We start from the raw sequence: 17,223 nt of genomic DNA, 5'->3' as shown, positions 1-17,223 counted from the left end.
TCATGTGCGCCGTATTTGTAAATGTCGTACCTGCGTTCTGGGAAAGCAATTAAACAGTTCAAAGAAAAAGGAACTTTTCCGGGCGGCTCGAGAATGTTCCCGAAAGGAAGCAAATGAGTATTTAAAGGAAGAGACGATCATCCCCGTGAAGTTGGCCCCCCCAAATTAGAAAATTATTGATTTTGCGATGCCAATAGTTTGTTAGTCGTTTGTTGGTATTTGTTAGTCAATTTTTATTGTTTGTTAGTTGATAGTTTATTAATAAATGACAATTGAAAATTCAGCGTGAAGTTGGCCCCCCCAAATTAGAAAATTTTCGATTTTGCAATGCCAATAGTTTGTTAGTCTTTTGTTGGTATTTGTTAGTCAATTTTTATTGTTTGTTGGTTGCTATTTTTTAATTTATAAGCAAAAAACCAATCGCTCATCGGACATCATATCGTATTGTCGCGCGCGCAACGATGATCGGGCCGTCGCGCATGCGCGATATTCAATTCAGCTTATTCAGCCGTTCATATGGTTCATATCAGTTCATATATCACCAATTGTCACCATTCCCTAACATCACAACTTTGGTCTTTAAAAATCTTTTAACAAGTTTTGGCATAAGATAACTTTTGATCACTTTAATAAAAATCATGATACATAAAGTGTTTTTATTAGTGAACAAAAAAAACATAAATAATCGATTGGTTTTTTGCTTGTAAATTAAAAAATAGCAACCAACAAACAATAAAAATTGACTAACAAATACCAACAAAAGACTAACAAACTATTGGCATTGCAAAATCGAAAATTTTCTAATTTGGGGGGGCCAACTTCACGCTGAATTTTCAATTGTCATTTATTAATAAACTATCAACTAACAAACAATAAAAATTGACTAACAAATACCAACAAACGACTAACAAACTATTGGCATCGCAAAATCAATAATTTTCTAATTTGGGGGGGCCAACTTCACGGGGCTGAGACGATCGCCGAAAAGAGAGTAGAAATGAATTGACCGTTGCAGAAGTGAATCGAGAAATAAATTGACAGTGATAGCAGTGAAATAAATAGCGCAGTGAACAGTGATATATCAAGAGTAGTGTAAATAAATAGAATAATTCATCACCTAAGTTTAGTAATAATTTAATAGTGTTTTAAGTTCCTTAAGAATTAGTGTAAATAAATAGTTCTGTCGTTAGCAGTCTTAAAAGTTAATTTTGTAAACCCACGAACATTACAGTATGTACAGTATGTCACTGTAGAACAGTTGTAACAATGATGTAACTTTAACGTTGACTCCGTGTATGTGATATTGTGGCAAATTTCAGAGAGATTAAAGAAAATATAATGTACGCAGTACGTCTAATCAGAGACACGTTAGATGCAGAAACAGGAGTTAAGAGGAGTAGAGGTGAACCTAGATTAGATTATTGTTCGCAAATTGTTAAGAATGTGGGACGTTCTAAACGAAAATAAGCTCAGGATAAGAAAGAGTAGAGGTGCGTGTCCAACCAGTCTTAGGACTGACGACCTTACGGAAAACGAGTACTTAAAATTAAAAGTTAATTATTACGTTACACGCGTGTAAAAATGTAATTGATTATATGTTGACGAAATAATGTACATTATTTATTCAATAATCCAGTGCTTAATATCAGGTTTTTAAACTTATTTGAATATAATGGCTAGGTACTGCTTTTTTCATACACGAAGAATTACATACTATTTTTACTACTTTTTATTTTATTGATGCAAGTTACGTCGTTACTTTCAAAAAAAAAGACAGGCTTATATATTGCAATTATCTGTAAAAGCTGGTACTCACAGAACTATTTCCCGACAATAATGTCCGTGTAGTTGCTGTTTCCACATTGTATAATAGAACATCGCCTTCTGAACTTCTGAAAAATAATTCACTGCCTATAAGAGAAGAAAAACAAAATTTTAGAAAATTTCTTTGTAGTCGTTCATTATCTATCAATGACGAATTTATTATGCCGTCAAAGGTCAATTAATATGTCTTTGTATATGGGTTAAATTTAAAGCAACGAAAGGTCTAGATTTTCTAAACCATAAAAACAGAGTGTTCTGAATGAAAACTAGGAAATAAACGAATGTAATGTTAAATGTAATTATACATATAATGGAAGAAAAAAGGGGCGAGCGTGTATTAGTGTACTCGCGTAAGAAGTGAATTATATATTATAGTACTAACTAAAAGGTTAGCCTTTGGAGCCTGTTAAAATTACTTCTTTTGGACATGTCCACTAGAGGTCACACATGGCGCTTGACGTAACGCGTAACGCTGATACTTTGGTTTTATACCCTAGTAAATTTTTTCCTACCGTCCCTATAGTAGTTTCACTTCAAAAACAAAAAGTATATTTAAAATTAAAAAGTAATAATAAAGCAGATTAAATAATTATTGTACCAAATAGACCAGTAGAATGACTTAATCAATACAACTTTTCCAAATAATTCAGTATTTTAAGAACATAACATAATTTCCTAATACATAATTATGAAACATTCTGATTGAACTGACCTAAGAAAGTATGACCTTTTCTTTGTCGACTGCATTTACTAAAGCTCAATTTCATTGCTACATCCAATAGAAATACATTAACACCATAGGTTTTTTTTAGCAATTGTATGCTTTAAATGCAGACAAAAATTATTAAAAAATGAACTCAACAGTCAAGTGTTGACCAAATGGCTAAATACTTTCAAAATATGATTGTATATACTAGGGAAACCCAGTGAACAATAGTGAGAAAGAAAGTCGATTCACTTCTATCAGTTTATTGAAAATGTTCCGTTTAATATTAATTTCCTTTTTCATTTTATTTTTTACAATATTCGTATGTAATATTTTTATATTGTCTATCTATATTGATTTTGTGTTATATCAGGAAGTGTTTAAATATTTCCCTATATTATAAATTTATTACTTTTGTTATACTTATTCATTTTTAAGCAGTAGGTAACTTTTGTGGGACTGGCAGTGCAGAATTTGGGTGCGACACGGGTGAGGTGAAAAGCAGAAACTAGGAATGAGTGAGTGAGTCACATTATCGTCGAAACGCAAAATTGACAAACTGGAGACGGGCATCGACCTCTGGTAAAAATGTAATTTTTCAGTTTGGGGAAGTCAATTTTCCGAGGGTTTTGCGAGAGTGAAAATCAAAACTTCAAAGTGAAAAGTTATTCTTCCTAAAAAACTTAGGAGTAGACGATGAACAATGTAAGGGTAAGAATTTATAAAATCTACCGTTTTATACTAGGGTCAATTGAAAAGTCCCCGGCCTGACACATAGATGGCGGCACCAGAACTAAATCCATATGATTTTCAGTTAGTCCTAACCTTCAAAAGACGCGTCTATAAATTTGATGGCTGTCGGATCATTAGTTTGTGAATTATAGCATTTATAGTGAAGCAACTTTTGTTATTGTGAAAAAAATGGATAAAAAGGAATTTCGCGTGTTGATAAAATATTGCTTTTTGAAGGGAAAAAATACAGTTGAAGCAAAAACTTGGCTTGATAACGAATTTCCGGACACTGCCCCAGGAAAATCAACCATCAAGGATTGGTATGCTAAGTTTAGACGTGGTGAAATGAGCACCGAAGACGGTGAACGCAGTGGACGCCCAAAAGAGGCTGTTACGGACGAAAACATTAAAAAAATCCACAAAATGATTTTGAATGACCGTAAATTGAAATTGAATGAAATAGCAGACACTCTACAGATATCAACGGAACGTATACATCACATCATTCACGAATATTTGGGTATGAGAAAGCTCTGTGCAAAGTGGGTGCCGCGCGAGCTCACTTTTGACCAAAAACAACGACGAGTTGATGATTCAGAGCAGTGTTTGAAGATGATCACGCGTAATAAACCCGAGTTTTTGCGTCGATATGTGACAATGGATGAAACATGGCTCCATCATTTCACTCCGAAGTCCAATCGACAGTCATCGGAGTGGACTGCACACGATGAACCCGCTCCAAAGCGTGCAAAAACGCAACAGTCGGCTGGCAAGGTTATGGCGTCTGTATTTTGGGATGCGCGTGGAATAATTTTCATTGACTACCTTGAAAAAGGAAGGACCATCAACAGCGACTATTACATAGCGTTATTGGACCGTTTGAAGGACGAAATCGCCGAGAAACGACCGCATTTGCAGAAAAAGAAAGTCCTGCTTCACCAAGACAATGCACCGTCTCACAAGTCAGTGAAAACGATGGCAAAAATTCATGAATTGGGCTTCGAATTGCTTCCGCATCCACCGTATTCTCCAGATCTGGCCCCCAGCGACTACTTCCTGTTCTCAGATCTCAAAAGAATGCTCGTTGGGAAAAAATTTTCGTCGAATGAAGAGGTGATCGCCGAAACTGAGGCCTATTTTGAAGCAAAGGACAAATCGTACTACAAAAATGGTATCGAAAAGTTGGAGGATCGCTATAATCAGTGTATCACCCTTGAAGGGAATTATGTTCAATAAAAAAAACCAATTTTGCAAAAAAAATGTGTTTTACTATTTTAGGCCGGGGACTTTTCAATTGACCTGTTATTTTATTTAGGTAATGATAAAAATTTGTTGTATGCGTATGTTATGGTTAATTTAACTCAAAGCCGGTAAAAACGGTATTAATGTCTACATCATCTTACAGTAATGAAGACGCAGAAGTGGTTTATGCAGATATACAAGACATGCTAAGTTTAGTGAAAGGATAGGGAAACCTAATAGTTGTAGAAGACTTCAACTCAATGATAGGCGAAGGTAAAGTGGATGCAATAGCAGGTTTTTTTGGATTAAGCAATAGACGTGATAGGGGAGATAGGCTGATAGAATTTTGCGATAAACATAATTTAACTGTAGCGAATACTTATTCAACCATCACATTAGTGGAACATGCCAGGAGATTTAGGGAGGTATCAGTTAGATTACATTAGCAGATGATATAGCAGTGTTAATATCTAACAAGGAGGAGTCAAAAGAGTTAGAGCATTAAATAAAATAGAAGCGGTATTGACAAAACAGTATTGTTATAAAAATAAAATAAAAATACTGGTATGCAAGGGAAGAAAAATTATGGAAAGAGTAAATATAACGATAGTAGCCGAAAAATTAGAAAAAGTGGCCGATTTTAGGTATCTAGAAAGTCGGATAAGTTAGGACGGAAAGAGTAGTAGGGATATAAAGCAGAGGATAGCGCAAGGTCAAATTGCCTTCAATAAAAAGAAGTCACTTCTATGCTCGCGAATGGTTAATTTTGAAATTCAAAAAAGGTTTTTAAAGGTGTATGTTTGGGGCACGGCGCTGTACGGGTGCGAAACATGGACAGTGGGCGCGGTGGAAAAGAAAAGGTTAGAAGCGTTTCGAAATGTGGTGTTACAGGCGAATGATGAGGATACCGTGGATAGACAAGGTTAGAAATAAAGAGGTATTAGAAAGAATTGGAGAACAGAGGACTCTATGGAAGTCAATAAGAAATAGGCGAGATCGGTTAATAGGACACCTTCTCAGGCATAAAGGCTCAAGTCAGAGACATATTAGAGGCATAAACGGAAGTTAAAAGGGACAGAGGTAGACCTAGAGTAGATACTGTTCGCAAATAGTTAAGGATATGGGTTGTTCTAGTTTTAGGGAAATGCGAAGATTATATCAAGATAGGAAAGAGTGCAGGTGCGTGTCCAACTACACTTAGGACTGACGACCTTATGATGATGATGTAGATAGTGAAATTGCTTATTTGTTGAAATAGTGGGCATCTATGTTTTTTTTTGTAATTAATTATAGGTAACAGGGATTTGTTTGATGAATAAAAATATGATAAATTTTTGCGTTATTTGTCTAGTTGTATTTCCTTACTTTACTTATGCTTCACTTACCCGACTAGAATTTAGAGTTCGGTAGTCAAGAGGTTGGCATTAGGCATGCCTAATTCCGCGTTAGGGCATAATGCGGAAACCGCATTAGGCCCTAATCACGAACGTAACGCATGCCCCCATAAATGCCTAATTAGGAAAACCTCATTGGGGCAACATTAGGCTGTAATTAGGAAATGTGGCATACGAATATCCCTAATGCGGCTTCCTCATTAGGCCCTTGTGCCTTCATTTAATTATATCCTAATATCTACCTAATGAGGTTTTCCTATTTGAATTTACTTTCATAAAAAAAATGGACTGTAGGTTATAAGTAAAAATTGTAAGCAATACTTTATACATATATTAAATAAAAAGCAATAGAGGAAATAGAAAACAATGTGCCTAACGCTATGTACATATATATGTATAGTATATGCACAGTAACATTTTTTTAGATGGTATTAGAGAACATTAAACTTCGTTGTTTAGACTTCCATGATCCTTTTTTTTTTTATTACGGGCTGAACGACCACCACCCCAATAGCGGCAGTGATAGATATTATTAAGGCTATAATAATATCTATAGGTGATAAACTGATAAATCATCTGTCGATTTCAAAGACTTTGTAGTAAGTATGCCTGCAATAGAAGTTATATATATTGATAACATAATATATTAATAAATGCACTGTAGCTATTGCAATGTACTTTCTATTAATTTATAAAAAACTGTCGTTTTAAATACTTTAGGCTTTCGTTCAATTGGCTTCACAGGCGTGAATTTCAGTGACAAATCTCTCCAAAATATAATACTGCATTATGCTCCCATAATTTCTTACAATATCTTGACGCATATTTACCAGGGACAATAACTTTAGAATCAGAAAAAACAGTTTCATTTATAATATAAAATTCTACGTAATTTTCAAATTTTATGTTCAATGCATGAAGAAAAAAATGAAAATTTTAATAAAATAGGTAGTCAGAATTTTTTACTTAAAGCTGATGTCATTACTCAATTTGTTTACAAAATCAAAGTTTTAAATAATAAATTATATTCCCCCGATAAGTTCAAGAAATTCATAATTAAAAAGAAAATTATTTTACTTACTTGCAGTTCCACGAAGCTCAATAAAGTAACTTAGCTAATCACTTTTTGGATTGTCACAATTTTTTGTGATGTTTGACAAAATTTTACATTTTTGTCTATCGTATGGTAGTGGCATAAATCTGCACATTAATTTATCTCCTTGTTGTCCACATAAACCCATGCGCTTAAAACAATATCGATTTTTTTTATTTGTTATAAACGAATCCAATCATTAAGTGCAGTATCATTATCCATCTTGCATTTGAAATTTTTTATCACTTCACTTTTAAATTTTTGTTATTTCTACTCTTTTTGACAAGCCGTAACACACTGAATAATGTACCTACGCTTAATGAATTACGTTCAATATAGGTATGATTTGAGATACAGGTGTTGGGCAAATTGTCGCTTCTTGTACATATATTCAAGACATATCATTTTCTGCACTTGCCGCGTATATTGCATCCGAACATTAATAACTTATTGTGAGACGGGGTTTATAAAAGAAAAAAAACATCGGCTTTCTCAGAACACCAAACAAGTGATAAGGCGAACTATTCGCCGTTCCGTTTTACCAGTACATCACTGCCGCTTATTCTTCGACATGATTATACCGACAAAGAATTAAAACATACATAGATACAAGTAGACAATGCAGTTATTTATTTATTTCCATTTACATGCGAACTAATGGCAGAATACACAACTTTTCTTTATTATTATTACTTATATTAAGTCATAACGTTTTTTCTTGATATTTGTGATTTTATAATTTTCCTCGTACGTATTTCTTCTACACACACGCCACATTTCTAAATCTTTTGAATTACAGGGAAAAGTATAAAATGGTTTTCTTTTTTTTAAATATAATTCCAGAAGTTTTTACGCTATCCCCGTTAAAAAAATTATATGTTTCATGCAATTGTAAAATTTTTGTATTATCTAATAAAACGACATTGTCCGTATATTTTGTACTGAAAATAGTCCCTTTAAATTTGATTCGGGGAAAGTACGTCTTCTTTAGGCGAGAAGTTTTAAACGACTTGCTATGCCTAGCTCAGTCGGCAGGGGTTCTTCACATAAAAATATTATGCTTGTGCAAATAAAACAAGTTGTTCTAAGCTCATAAAACATATAATTCATAAAAGGCAACTACCAACTACGGAACACAAAATAAAATCAACTAAAAACCAAAACATAAAAACAAAAGCAAATGATATAACTTACAGGTACAAATGTTGAACTAAATACCCTACAAAAATGTCTCTTTTTAATCCCACCTTCGTCCAAGTTCCAGGCTGAGGNAAAACAATTCGGTGTAAACAAATATTTTTATATTTAATGTATGTATATATACTTATCAAAAGTCACACGTGTTCAATGTTAGGCCGAAGGGGGGTAAAACTTAGGCATGCCTAACATTAGGCAGCCTTACATTATCGGCATTAGGTCCGTATTAACGATTGCGCAGTGGCGCCTATCTTAGGCGTGCCTCAAATATTCCACACAAAAATTTCATGAATATGTCTTAAATTGGACTTCTTCAATGGGGACTTTATGAGGTATCAATTAGGTTTCCCAAAAAATTTGATACAGCATTCGTTACGCGTGCCTCATTTTGGCCAACCTAATGGGGACCTCTTAAAGTAATAATTAGGCTTTCCATATTTTGGTTTGCCTCAGTGTTTCCTAATTGGGTCCGCATACGTATTTAGGAATGCCTAAATAGAATTCTAGTCGGGTAGATATTGCGATACCTAATAGTTAATCAGAATAAATATTTTGAAATATCGGTTTTTAAACTATTTTTGTTAATGCTAGAAGCATATTCTTTTAATCTACTAGACATATATCTGCTTTATTGACCTATGTGAATATCATTAGGTACATTTGCTACATGACAGTTGATAAATGCCACTTTTTTCTAGTGATTTCATTTTCTTTTTATTATTAAGTAATAGATGTTTTAAAGTGACCAATATTTGTCAACTGCTATTTGCCTCATTCTGGAATTTGTTTTTGTATTTGTAACTAACAGAATTTATAAAATTTAAAGATACAGATTATTTATTAATTATAAAACCAACGCTGAGGCCATTATTGTGTAAATTACTTTTTGTTTCTTGTACTTATATTAATTTATTAGTTACTAGTAAAGCAGTGTATACGTTATTTGTGGTTGTTCATTTAATAATATGTAGTTCTATTTTATAGTTATTGTTTGATGAAGGTATGCAAATTAATAGATTAATTAAAGAATGGGAAACTTCTATTGTTTACCAAGAGTGGGGTTCCATCTCCCAAGCTGACGGTGGTACGGGTATTGTGCCTAACAAACCAGTTTGAGCATTCGCAAACGGTGCCTCTAGGACACTAAGCTACCTCAACCTTATCTCTGTGTGCGGGGCTCTGCATGGGTGGACTGTGTATTTCCAACGCTACTCGTGGGACTATTGTGATTCATAAAAAAAATCTAGCCCAAATACAGCATTTCAACTGTGGGGTTTCGGGTATGGAGGTCGATGAGGCGTTTTTGGATGCCCCATACCCAGGGAGGGTCAACACAGAGAAGTACGGGTACGGGTTATTCTTTTAGTCTCTACTGCTGGATGAGTATCAAAAACACCGTATGAAATGAGGCTGAATAGTTTTTGCTGATTCGGATGACATACCGGGGGGGCACTGGATCAATTGCCACCCACGAAATCGCCACAAATCAATATTTCCTTCCGTAAAGGAGGAGCGTTTACTTATTGTTTCATGTGCAGATGTGAAGGAGAGAACCTAATCACCTTACCCTGGGAAGGTAAAAAGGTAAGATGCATGGAACGTCTCTAGCGCGCATTGTTGTACTTATTATTTGCAGCGAGTATAAACCTCGCAGAAAGCTGAATTTCAGCCCCAAGTGGATTTATGTCAGTGGTTCATTTCGTTCTTTCACTAGTCTTCGATTAATTCATTACTTTACCAGGATTCCTCAGGCTGAACGGTGGTTGGTTTACAACAGATCGATGTCAATCGTTGTTTCTTTTCCGCAGATGAACAATGTTTGTTGTTTTCTTACAAGGTTTGTATGAGCGATGCTCAACATCGAACGCGTAATCCTATAGTCATCGTCATCAGCGCGCAATTGGTCCTTCTGAGTTCTTGAGTTGCAGTAGCCATTTCAGTGAGGCGCGATTTGTTCTTAAGAGAGACTTTCGTCTATACAGATGTTAACCGAAATGCTGAACGTTTTTAACCATAGCTAGTAGCTCTCGATACAATAGTCTCGCTTTTGTTTGGAGTGTTTTGACGATGACCTTTTTTTCCGTCTTGAATTTGGGATAACACATCGCTAAATCCCACTATTTTATTACTATTACTAGGTCGACATTAGCGATGAACGGTTCGCTGAACTTTGACTATTTCAAGTTTGGAACTCCAGAGGGTGGGGAGTTTTTAAATGCTTTTTACACTCTTTTAACACTTGGAATTCCATTGGAATGAAACTCCATCATCACCATAAGCTTATGTAGTTGTCGGGTTATATCGGAAAATCTTCGTAAAAATCTTCAATGGTAGGACCAAAATTCTAAAAATCTTTTACATTCATGCAGATCTTTTGGTATGGGTTAACGTCACACGGCATCTGTTAGGGTCGTTCATAAATCCTTCCGATATTCTTTCCAAAATAGAATGCATTTCTTGCGGCTGCCAATATCCTGCAGGCTTCAGTCACATTTTGGAGTAGAACGATTTTCCTACTAAAATGATTCTAAGCAAATCAAACAGATTTTTCATTTAGTTCTTCTGATACTGTCCATCAAGCTTTCGAATATAATCGGTGTATCGTAAAATCTAAAAGACGTCAAATTGAACTGCTATAGACTACTTCCAGTAATAAACGCAGTCTTCCCCTTATCCTGCGGGTGTACTATCATTTACCAGTATCAAGAGTAGATAACCACTTATCTCCGGCTAGACTATCCAGTGTGTCGTCGATTCTGGGTAGTGGCTAACTATTCATTTGTGTTACTTCTTTCAGCTTTCTGTTGTCTACACAAAATCTCATGGAACCAACATTCTTCTGTAGGTACTAGCATTATAGGTGAAGCCCAATAACTTGATTACTCCTAGTTTATGTATGTCTTTATAACCTTACAAGGTTATCCACTTCAATAAGCAATAAATTAGTTCTATAGTCCGTGACTTACAGACCGGTTACGCTGATAAAAATCTTCTTATCTATCATCTATTATCAAAGTCAACACAGCTGACAGCGCACACTACTCGTGACGTCACTGGTAGTCACGCACACCTTCTAGATGATGTACAGCACAATTTTATGTGCGTAGCTGCTTATGCTATTTCTAGTATCCACAATTAGGAAATTACAATCTTCTTAAACTTGCATAGCCAACATTAGAAGAATTAACATACTATATGCGAACATTAATATATTATTGGTGCATACCCCCAATAATTATTTTGCAATAGTGATCTAACAAAAAAATTTTCAAATTCATCACGAAAAATACGTCTCATAGTACTTGAATTTTTACCTACTGCCAGTTACCACAATTCCAAATTTTTTTCTTTAACTATTTTAATGCCTAAAAACAGATTTATAAAAACGCATTTGACTAGCGAATTAATTGAATGCGATTTTACTTATATAATATAAAGTTACACTATCCAGGTCCTAATGTCATATCGGGAATTATTTATTCTAACTTTATCGTTCAAGGAATAAAAGGATTAATACTGATCATGGCTTGGATGAACACAGTAAACAAATAGCAAGTGTATGACATCAGTCGCTAAAAATTTTGTTATTATTTATGGACATAACACTTTGAAGGTGTATTCGTATAACACCAAATTATTCGAGCAGAATAAATAAATAAATAAGGAGAGAAAAGGACAAAATACATATGACAAACATTCGACCTTTCTTTGTTACAAAGTACACCTTGGGGTGTACGTCCTCTCAAGTCCAGAAAACAGACATTAAATGCAGGTCAACAGTTTTTTAATCCAGGTTTAGTAGTAAAAAGAAATTAAAAAAAACTATCAGTGATATAATCTTACCAGATATCCACGTTGCATTGAAACCACTTGCCGCAAGACTTCCATATAAAATTTCTTCTAAAGTTATAGCAAAATCTTGATTATCTGCATTAGAATCGCCTTTATTTTTAAGAAAGATTACTAAAATAACAATAACTGCTGCTACTATTACGATACCAACCGCCAGTGAAATGAATAGAATTTTATTTTTTCCATGTCGTTTCTCCATAATCAGATCCTGCAAAGAAAACGATATTAAAAGTGTATCTAAAGCTAGCTCCAAAGCATGCAGTAAGAAACTAAACTATCTTAAAGGTAGCAACCTTCTTAAATTTCTTACAAAGATCATTTGTAAATTTGCTTATATTTTTTTTTAACTTCAATTCAAAAGATATCCTGCTGCGCATTCCCACTTGTGCCTACTGATAGTGTACGCCAACAATTTACAATGCTTTTAGCTAGGATTGAGTATGACGTTAGCTTGGGAGGTCTAAGAATTATTCTAGCTGTTATTTGATACACGCGCTGTTTCATACATCCCCAAACAAAGACAAACGGATTCAGATCAGGTGTGTCCAAAGTACAGGAGCGGTAAGTTCAATCCAGCGTTAAGGTAAATTCTACACCGACCTATGACACTGTAACATTTATCATCATAAGGTCATTAGTCCTAAGACTGGTTAGACACGCACCTCCATTCTTTCCTATCCTGAACTAATAATCTTTCCTCCAGACTAAAATAACTTACATCCTTAACTATTTGCAAACAGTAATCTAATGTAGGTGTATCTCTACTCCCCCTAACTCCCGCTTTTGTCTTTAAGATGTCTCATGCATGAGAAGGTGTCCTATCAACCTATCTCACCTATTTCTTATTTATTGACTTCCATAGAGTCCTCTGTTCTCATATTCTTTCTAATATCGCATCATTTCTAACTTTCTCTATCCACGAAATCCTTATCATTCGCCTATTACACCACATTTCGAACGGTTCTAACCTTTTCTTTTCCGCCGCACTCTCCTTCCATGTTTCGCAGCTGAACAGTGTCGCGCTCCAAACATACACAATTAACAACCTTTTTAGAATTTCTAAATTAACCGTAACTGTTTTTTATTAAAGGCGGCTTGACCTTGTCATATCCTCTGCTTTATATCCCCACTACTCCTACTTCTTCTAATTTTTCGTCTCCAATCTTTATATTGAATCTTTTCCTACTTTTTCTTCCTTTGCATACCAGTATTTTTGTTTTACTTTTGTTTATTTTCATACAGTACTGTTTTGTCAATATCGCTTTTTTAACTATCTCTAACTCCTCCTTGCCAGATGCTAATACTGCTATATCATCTGCAAATCTACAGTTGGACTGTCTTAAATTATGTTGATAGCGTCTTCGATAAATAGACTAAAAAGTAGCGATGACAGTGTTCGTCCCTGTCTGACTCCTTTTCTAGTTTTTACTTCTTTACGTTGCAGCCCCAGCTCTATAACTGCTTGTTGATCTTTATACAAACCAAGTGTTACTCTTCTATCTTTGTAACTCATCCCTACATTTTTAAGTATATTTAACATCTTGTCCCATTTAACATTGTCAAAAGTTTTTTCTAAATCTACAAATTCTATGTATGCACTCTTTCTTTTTTCTATCGTTTTCTCTATTCTTACCCATAATGCTAGAATAGCCTTCCGCGTTCCTCTATTTATTCTAAACCCAAATTGATCTTCCCCTAATAGTTCTTTCGCTCTTTTTTCCATCCTTATCTGTACAATTCTAGTTAAGATTTTTGACGCATGGGAAGTTAAGCTAATTGTTCTAAATATCTCACAGGTATCCGCGCCTCTCTTTCTAGGTATGGTTACTACCACGTTCCGTTTATAATCCTCTGGGACATTCCCCGTCTCGTAAATGTGATTAACTAGCTTAAACATACGATCTCTAACATTTTGTGCTGAATGTTGTAGAATTTCCCCCTGTATCCCATTTATACCTGGCACCTTATTGTTTTTTAGGTTTTTTAATGCTACATCGAACTCTTTTGTCATTATGGGATAACCTAGCTCATCTATCTCCACACTGTCTTCCTTCTCTAATATACCTCCTAACTCGTGACCTGCGTATGGGTTCTCTAAACATTCTTTCCATCTATCTGCCTTTTCCTTATTTTCTATCAAAATGACCCCTGCCTCGTTTCTTATATTATTACTATTGTACCCTACATCTCTAAAATTCCTTTTAATTGTATTATTATTATTACCGATACATTGACATACTTCTAATGATTTCGACTGTTCATATACATACATACATACGTAATACAAGCCTACAACGTTAAAAGAACAAAGATTTACCCTACGTTGGTTATAAACATACTCATTATAAAAGCAACGGCTGATGTTAATAATTTACATTGCTCTTAACATAAGTATTGAGTAATGTAAATTATTTATTTTAATATTTTCGCAAGCCTGCTGGAGTCTAAATCACAGTGTAACATGCACTACTGCTAGTTGCCGCTCAGAGGTGTCGCTACGTAGTTAATATAAGTAAGGTTACTTGATATATAGAGTACGACAAGAGCCTCAAGACCAAGAGCCACAAAAATTATTACGTTTTTTAATAAAATTTTTGCTTAAAACAAGTAAAAACATCAAAATCAATAAACAAATACTGTAAAACCATTACAAAGTCAAAACTAATTAGGATAAAAAACCGACGACTAAAAATAACAAAAATGTTGTAGATTGTAACATTTGTAACTGCGCGATTTAAAATTGCCATGTATACACAATGTAAAAAACAAAGAACAAAATAAAGATAATTTTTGAAACTGATACTGAAGAGTACCGCAAATCCGCCATATTCACTCCAAGGAAACGCGGTAAATTTATAATGTGATGATGACACGATGTTGAAAGCACTGCAAAGATATGGAATGGAACTATGAAACACTTTTAATATGGTCTATAATAAACTATTGACTTTATAGTAAAAAAATGCAAAAAATTAATTTCCCAAAATCGCTAATAGTAACTAGATAGATACCACAATTATATAAATAAAATCTAGCAAGAACCGCTCAAACAAAAGCATAATACTTTGGTTTTATGAGTTTTTCAAATACATTAACATTATATTTGTATTCGATATACTGATAGCTGGAAGTATCATTAAAAAGCATTTTTCGTAAAATATTATTTATATTATTGTTTTAACTACAACACGTATTGCAACACTTATACTGTTACATGAATTTGCAACAGTTTTTATATGTTAGAATTAATTTTTTTTTAGTACTATCTACGATATTATTATTTTTCCAGTTAAGAATTAGCTGACAAGTTCGATTATTTTCACTCCTAAAAGTGTATTGGGGTAAGGATTTCATATATATACAGTGTGTCCACTTAAGTTGGCAGCATATGGGAAACTTTCACCTTGAGTTTGGATGAAGAAATTTAAACAATTTTAAATGTAGGAAATAATGCACATTTAGTATTTTTAAAGTCAAAGTCGCCAGGATTATTAGTTTTTTGATTTTAAAACTAAGTAATACTTGACATTCAGTAAAAGACTGACCAATATGTCATGTACAAGGATACTTTGATCAGAATTGTATTATTGTTAATGTGTATGCATAGATATTCACTCATTTGGGGCAAGAGTATGAAGAAACATACAAAACCATAATTTTAACAATCGATAGATAAGGTTGCACATTTATAACTATTTTTTTATTTTTAATAACATTGCCATTGCAATGGGTGCAATCCCACCCTCTGACTCATTACCAAAGTACCTTATTTTTATCAATCTCAAAATTTTAGAATCGTCATTAGGTATTACAACTTCCTTTTTACAAGAACCGTTATCAACTCGTTACTACCTAAGTATTTTACTTCAATCGATCAAGTGTGTTTCATTTGAGATTATCCATAAAAAACAAGCTTGATTAAACGATTCAGAAATTCAGCTCCATGCCTTTTGCTAACAAATAAACGACGGGATGAATTATTAGTGCTTTAAAAAGGAGTTAAAATGTAATGTAATCTTTGCGAGAATTAAAACATCGCTGTTACATTATAATAAGTAGGCATTTTTTTTAAACACAAAATTCTGCGAAAAATAACCACTTTGCGTACTTATTTAATCGTAAAAACGGCATATCTTTTATTCATTTTCAGGTTCATTTTATGATAAAGATGAAAATTGGCAACGAGTATATTCATAAAAAGTATTTCTACATGAAGAACAAGATAAATGGAATAGGAATAGGTACATGAATAGGTTTTATGCATACACGTATTCAGTAGGTACATACAGCTAAGAAAAAGATTTCCGAACATAGAAATTGCACATTTTTTTATAGTCATTTTTCCTTTGTATGTTACGGAAGCGAAAATGCATAACTATGTGAACATGAAATAAGTTTTTTTAACTACGATTATCTCTTGCTTTCTGAAAAATTTCTTAAACTAACCAAATTTTCCAAAATCTTTTGAGCAAAGCATATCGTGATGAAAATGATTGCTGTGTAACTGATTATATTATTAGTTTTGCGTGGACTATGCTAAAATAAACTAAAATTATATCGAAATATTTGAATGCCCCATATATTGAACGTCACAGGTATTATAGTTTCTTTGTAAATTAATTTTAACTTTAAATTCACTTTGATGCACGGAATATATTATATGCACCTATTGGTGTAAGTACGTCAATTGATATCTTCAAAGTCACTATTCAAATGAATCTGCGAGTGGCTCGTCTTTCTCGTTTGACTTCTTGGTACACAGATACTTAAATACATTCCGACAAATCACAATAAATTGTTTTATACTTTTTCTTTAAATATAACATCTGTAGCTTAGCTTGTCTTGATTAATAATGCGTTCAGCAAAAAGTGCAAAACAAAAGCAAGAAGTTTTCATAAGCTAACTATCTTTTGTTTAATTTATTGTACTGACGAGTAAACGTAATAATTAATTTATAGCAGACAGATTAACTATAATTATTTATTGTTCCACAAATAAGTGAAGTCAATTTGGAATTTCGAGTAATTGAACAATTAATCGAAAAAATATTAGATAAAGAGACCTCCTTCTTATCTTAGATAAAATATAATCTTAATAAAATACTATTATATTGAATATAGAATAGGTTCCCTCCATCTAATTATATGTACAGGGAGGACAAATTTTATTAATGACGGCTTCT

At 33.7% G+C, this 17,223-nt stretch overlaps 1 protein-coding gene across 6 annotated transcripts in view; it reads right to left on the bottom strand.

Annotated features, from left to right (window-relative positions):
• Window positions 1-17,223, bottom strand: part of LOC108738717 (venom dipeptidyl peptidase 4) — a 102,025-nt gene that overhangs the window by 16,699 nt on the left and 68,103 nt on the right. For all 6 annotated transcript variants that reach the window (XM_018472261.1, XM_018472265.1, XM_018472266.1 and 3 more), the window contains 2 exons: window positions 12,032-12,248; window positions 1,817-1,911 (listed from right to left, as the gene is read on the bottom strand). In XM_018472261.1, the coding sequence (XP_018327763.1) occupies window positions 1,817-1,911; window positions 12,032-12,248 (312 nt within the window). The remainder of the gene's footprint in view (window positions 1-1,816; window positions 1,912-12,031; window positions 12,249-17,223) is intronic.

This window comes from Agrilus planipennis, unplaced genomic scaffold (genome assembly GCF_000699045.2).
Source record: "Agrilus planipennis isolate EAB-ADULT unplaced genomic scaffold, Apla_2.0 scaffold207, whole genome shotgun sequence".
In the NCBI taxonomy this organism is placed as follows: domain Eukaryota; kingdom Metazoa; phylum Arthropoda; class Insecta; order Coleoptera; family Buprestidae; genus Agrilus; species Agrilus planipennis.
Note: the sequence above shows the minus strand (reverse complement) of the source record. Positions and strands in the feature narration are given on the sequence as shown.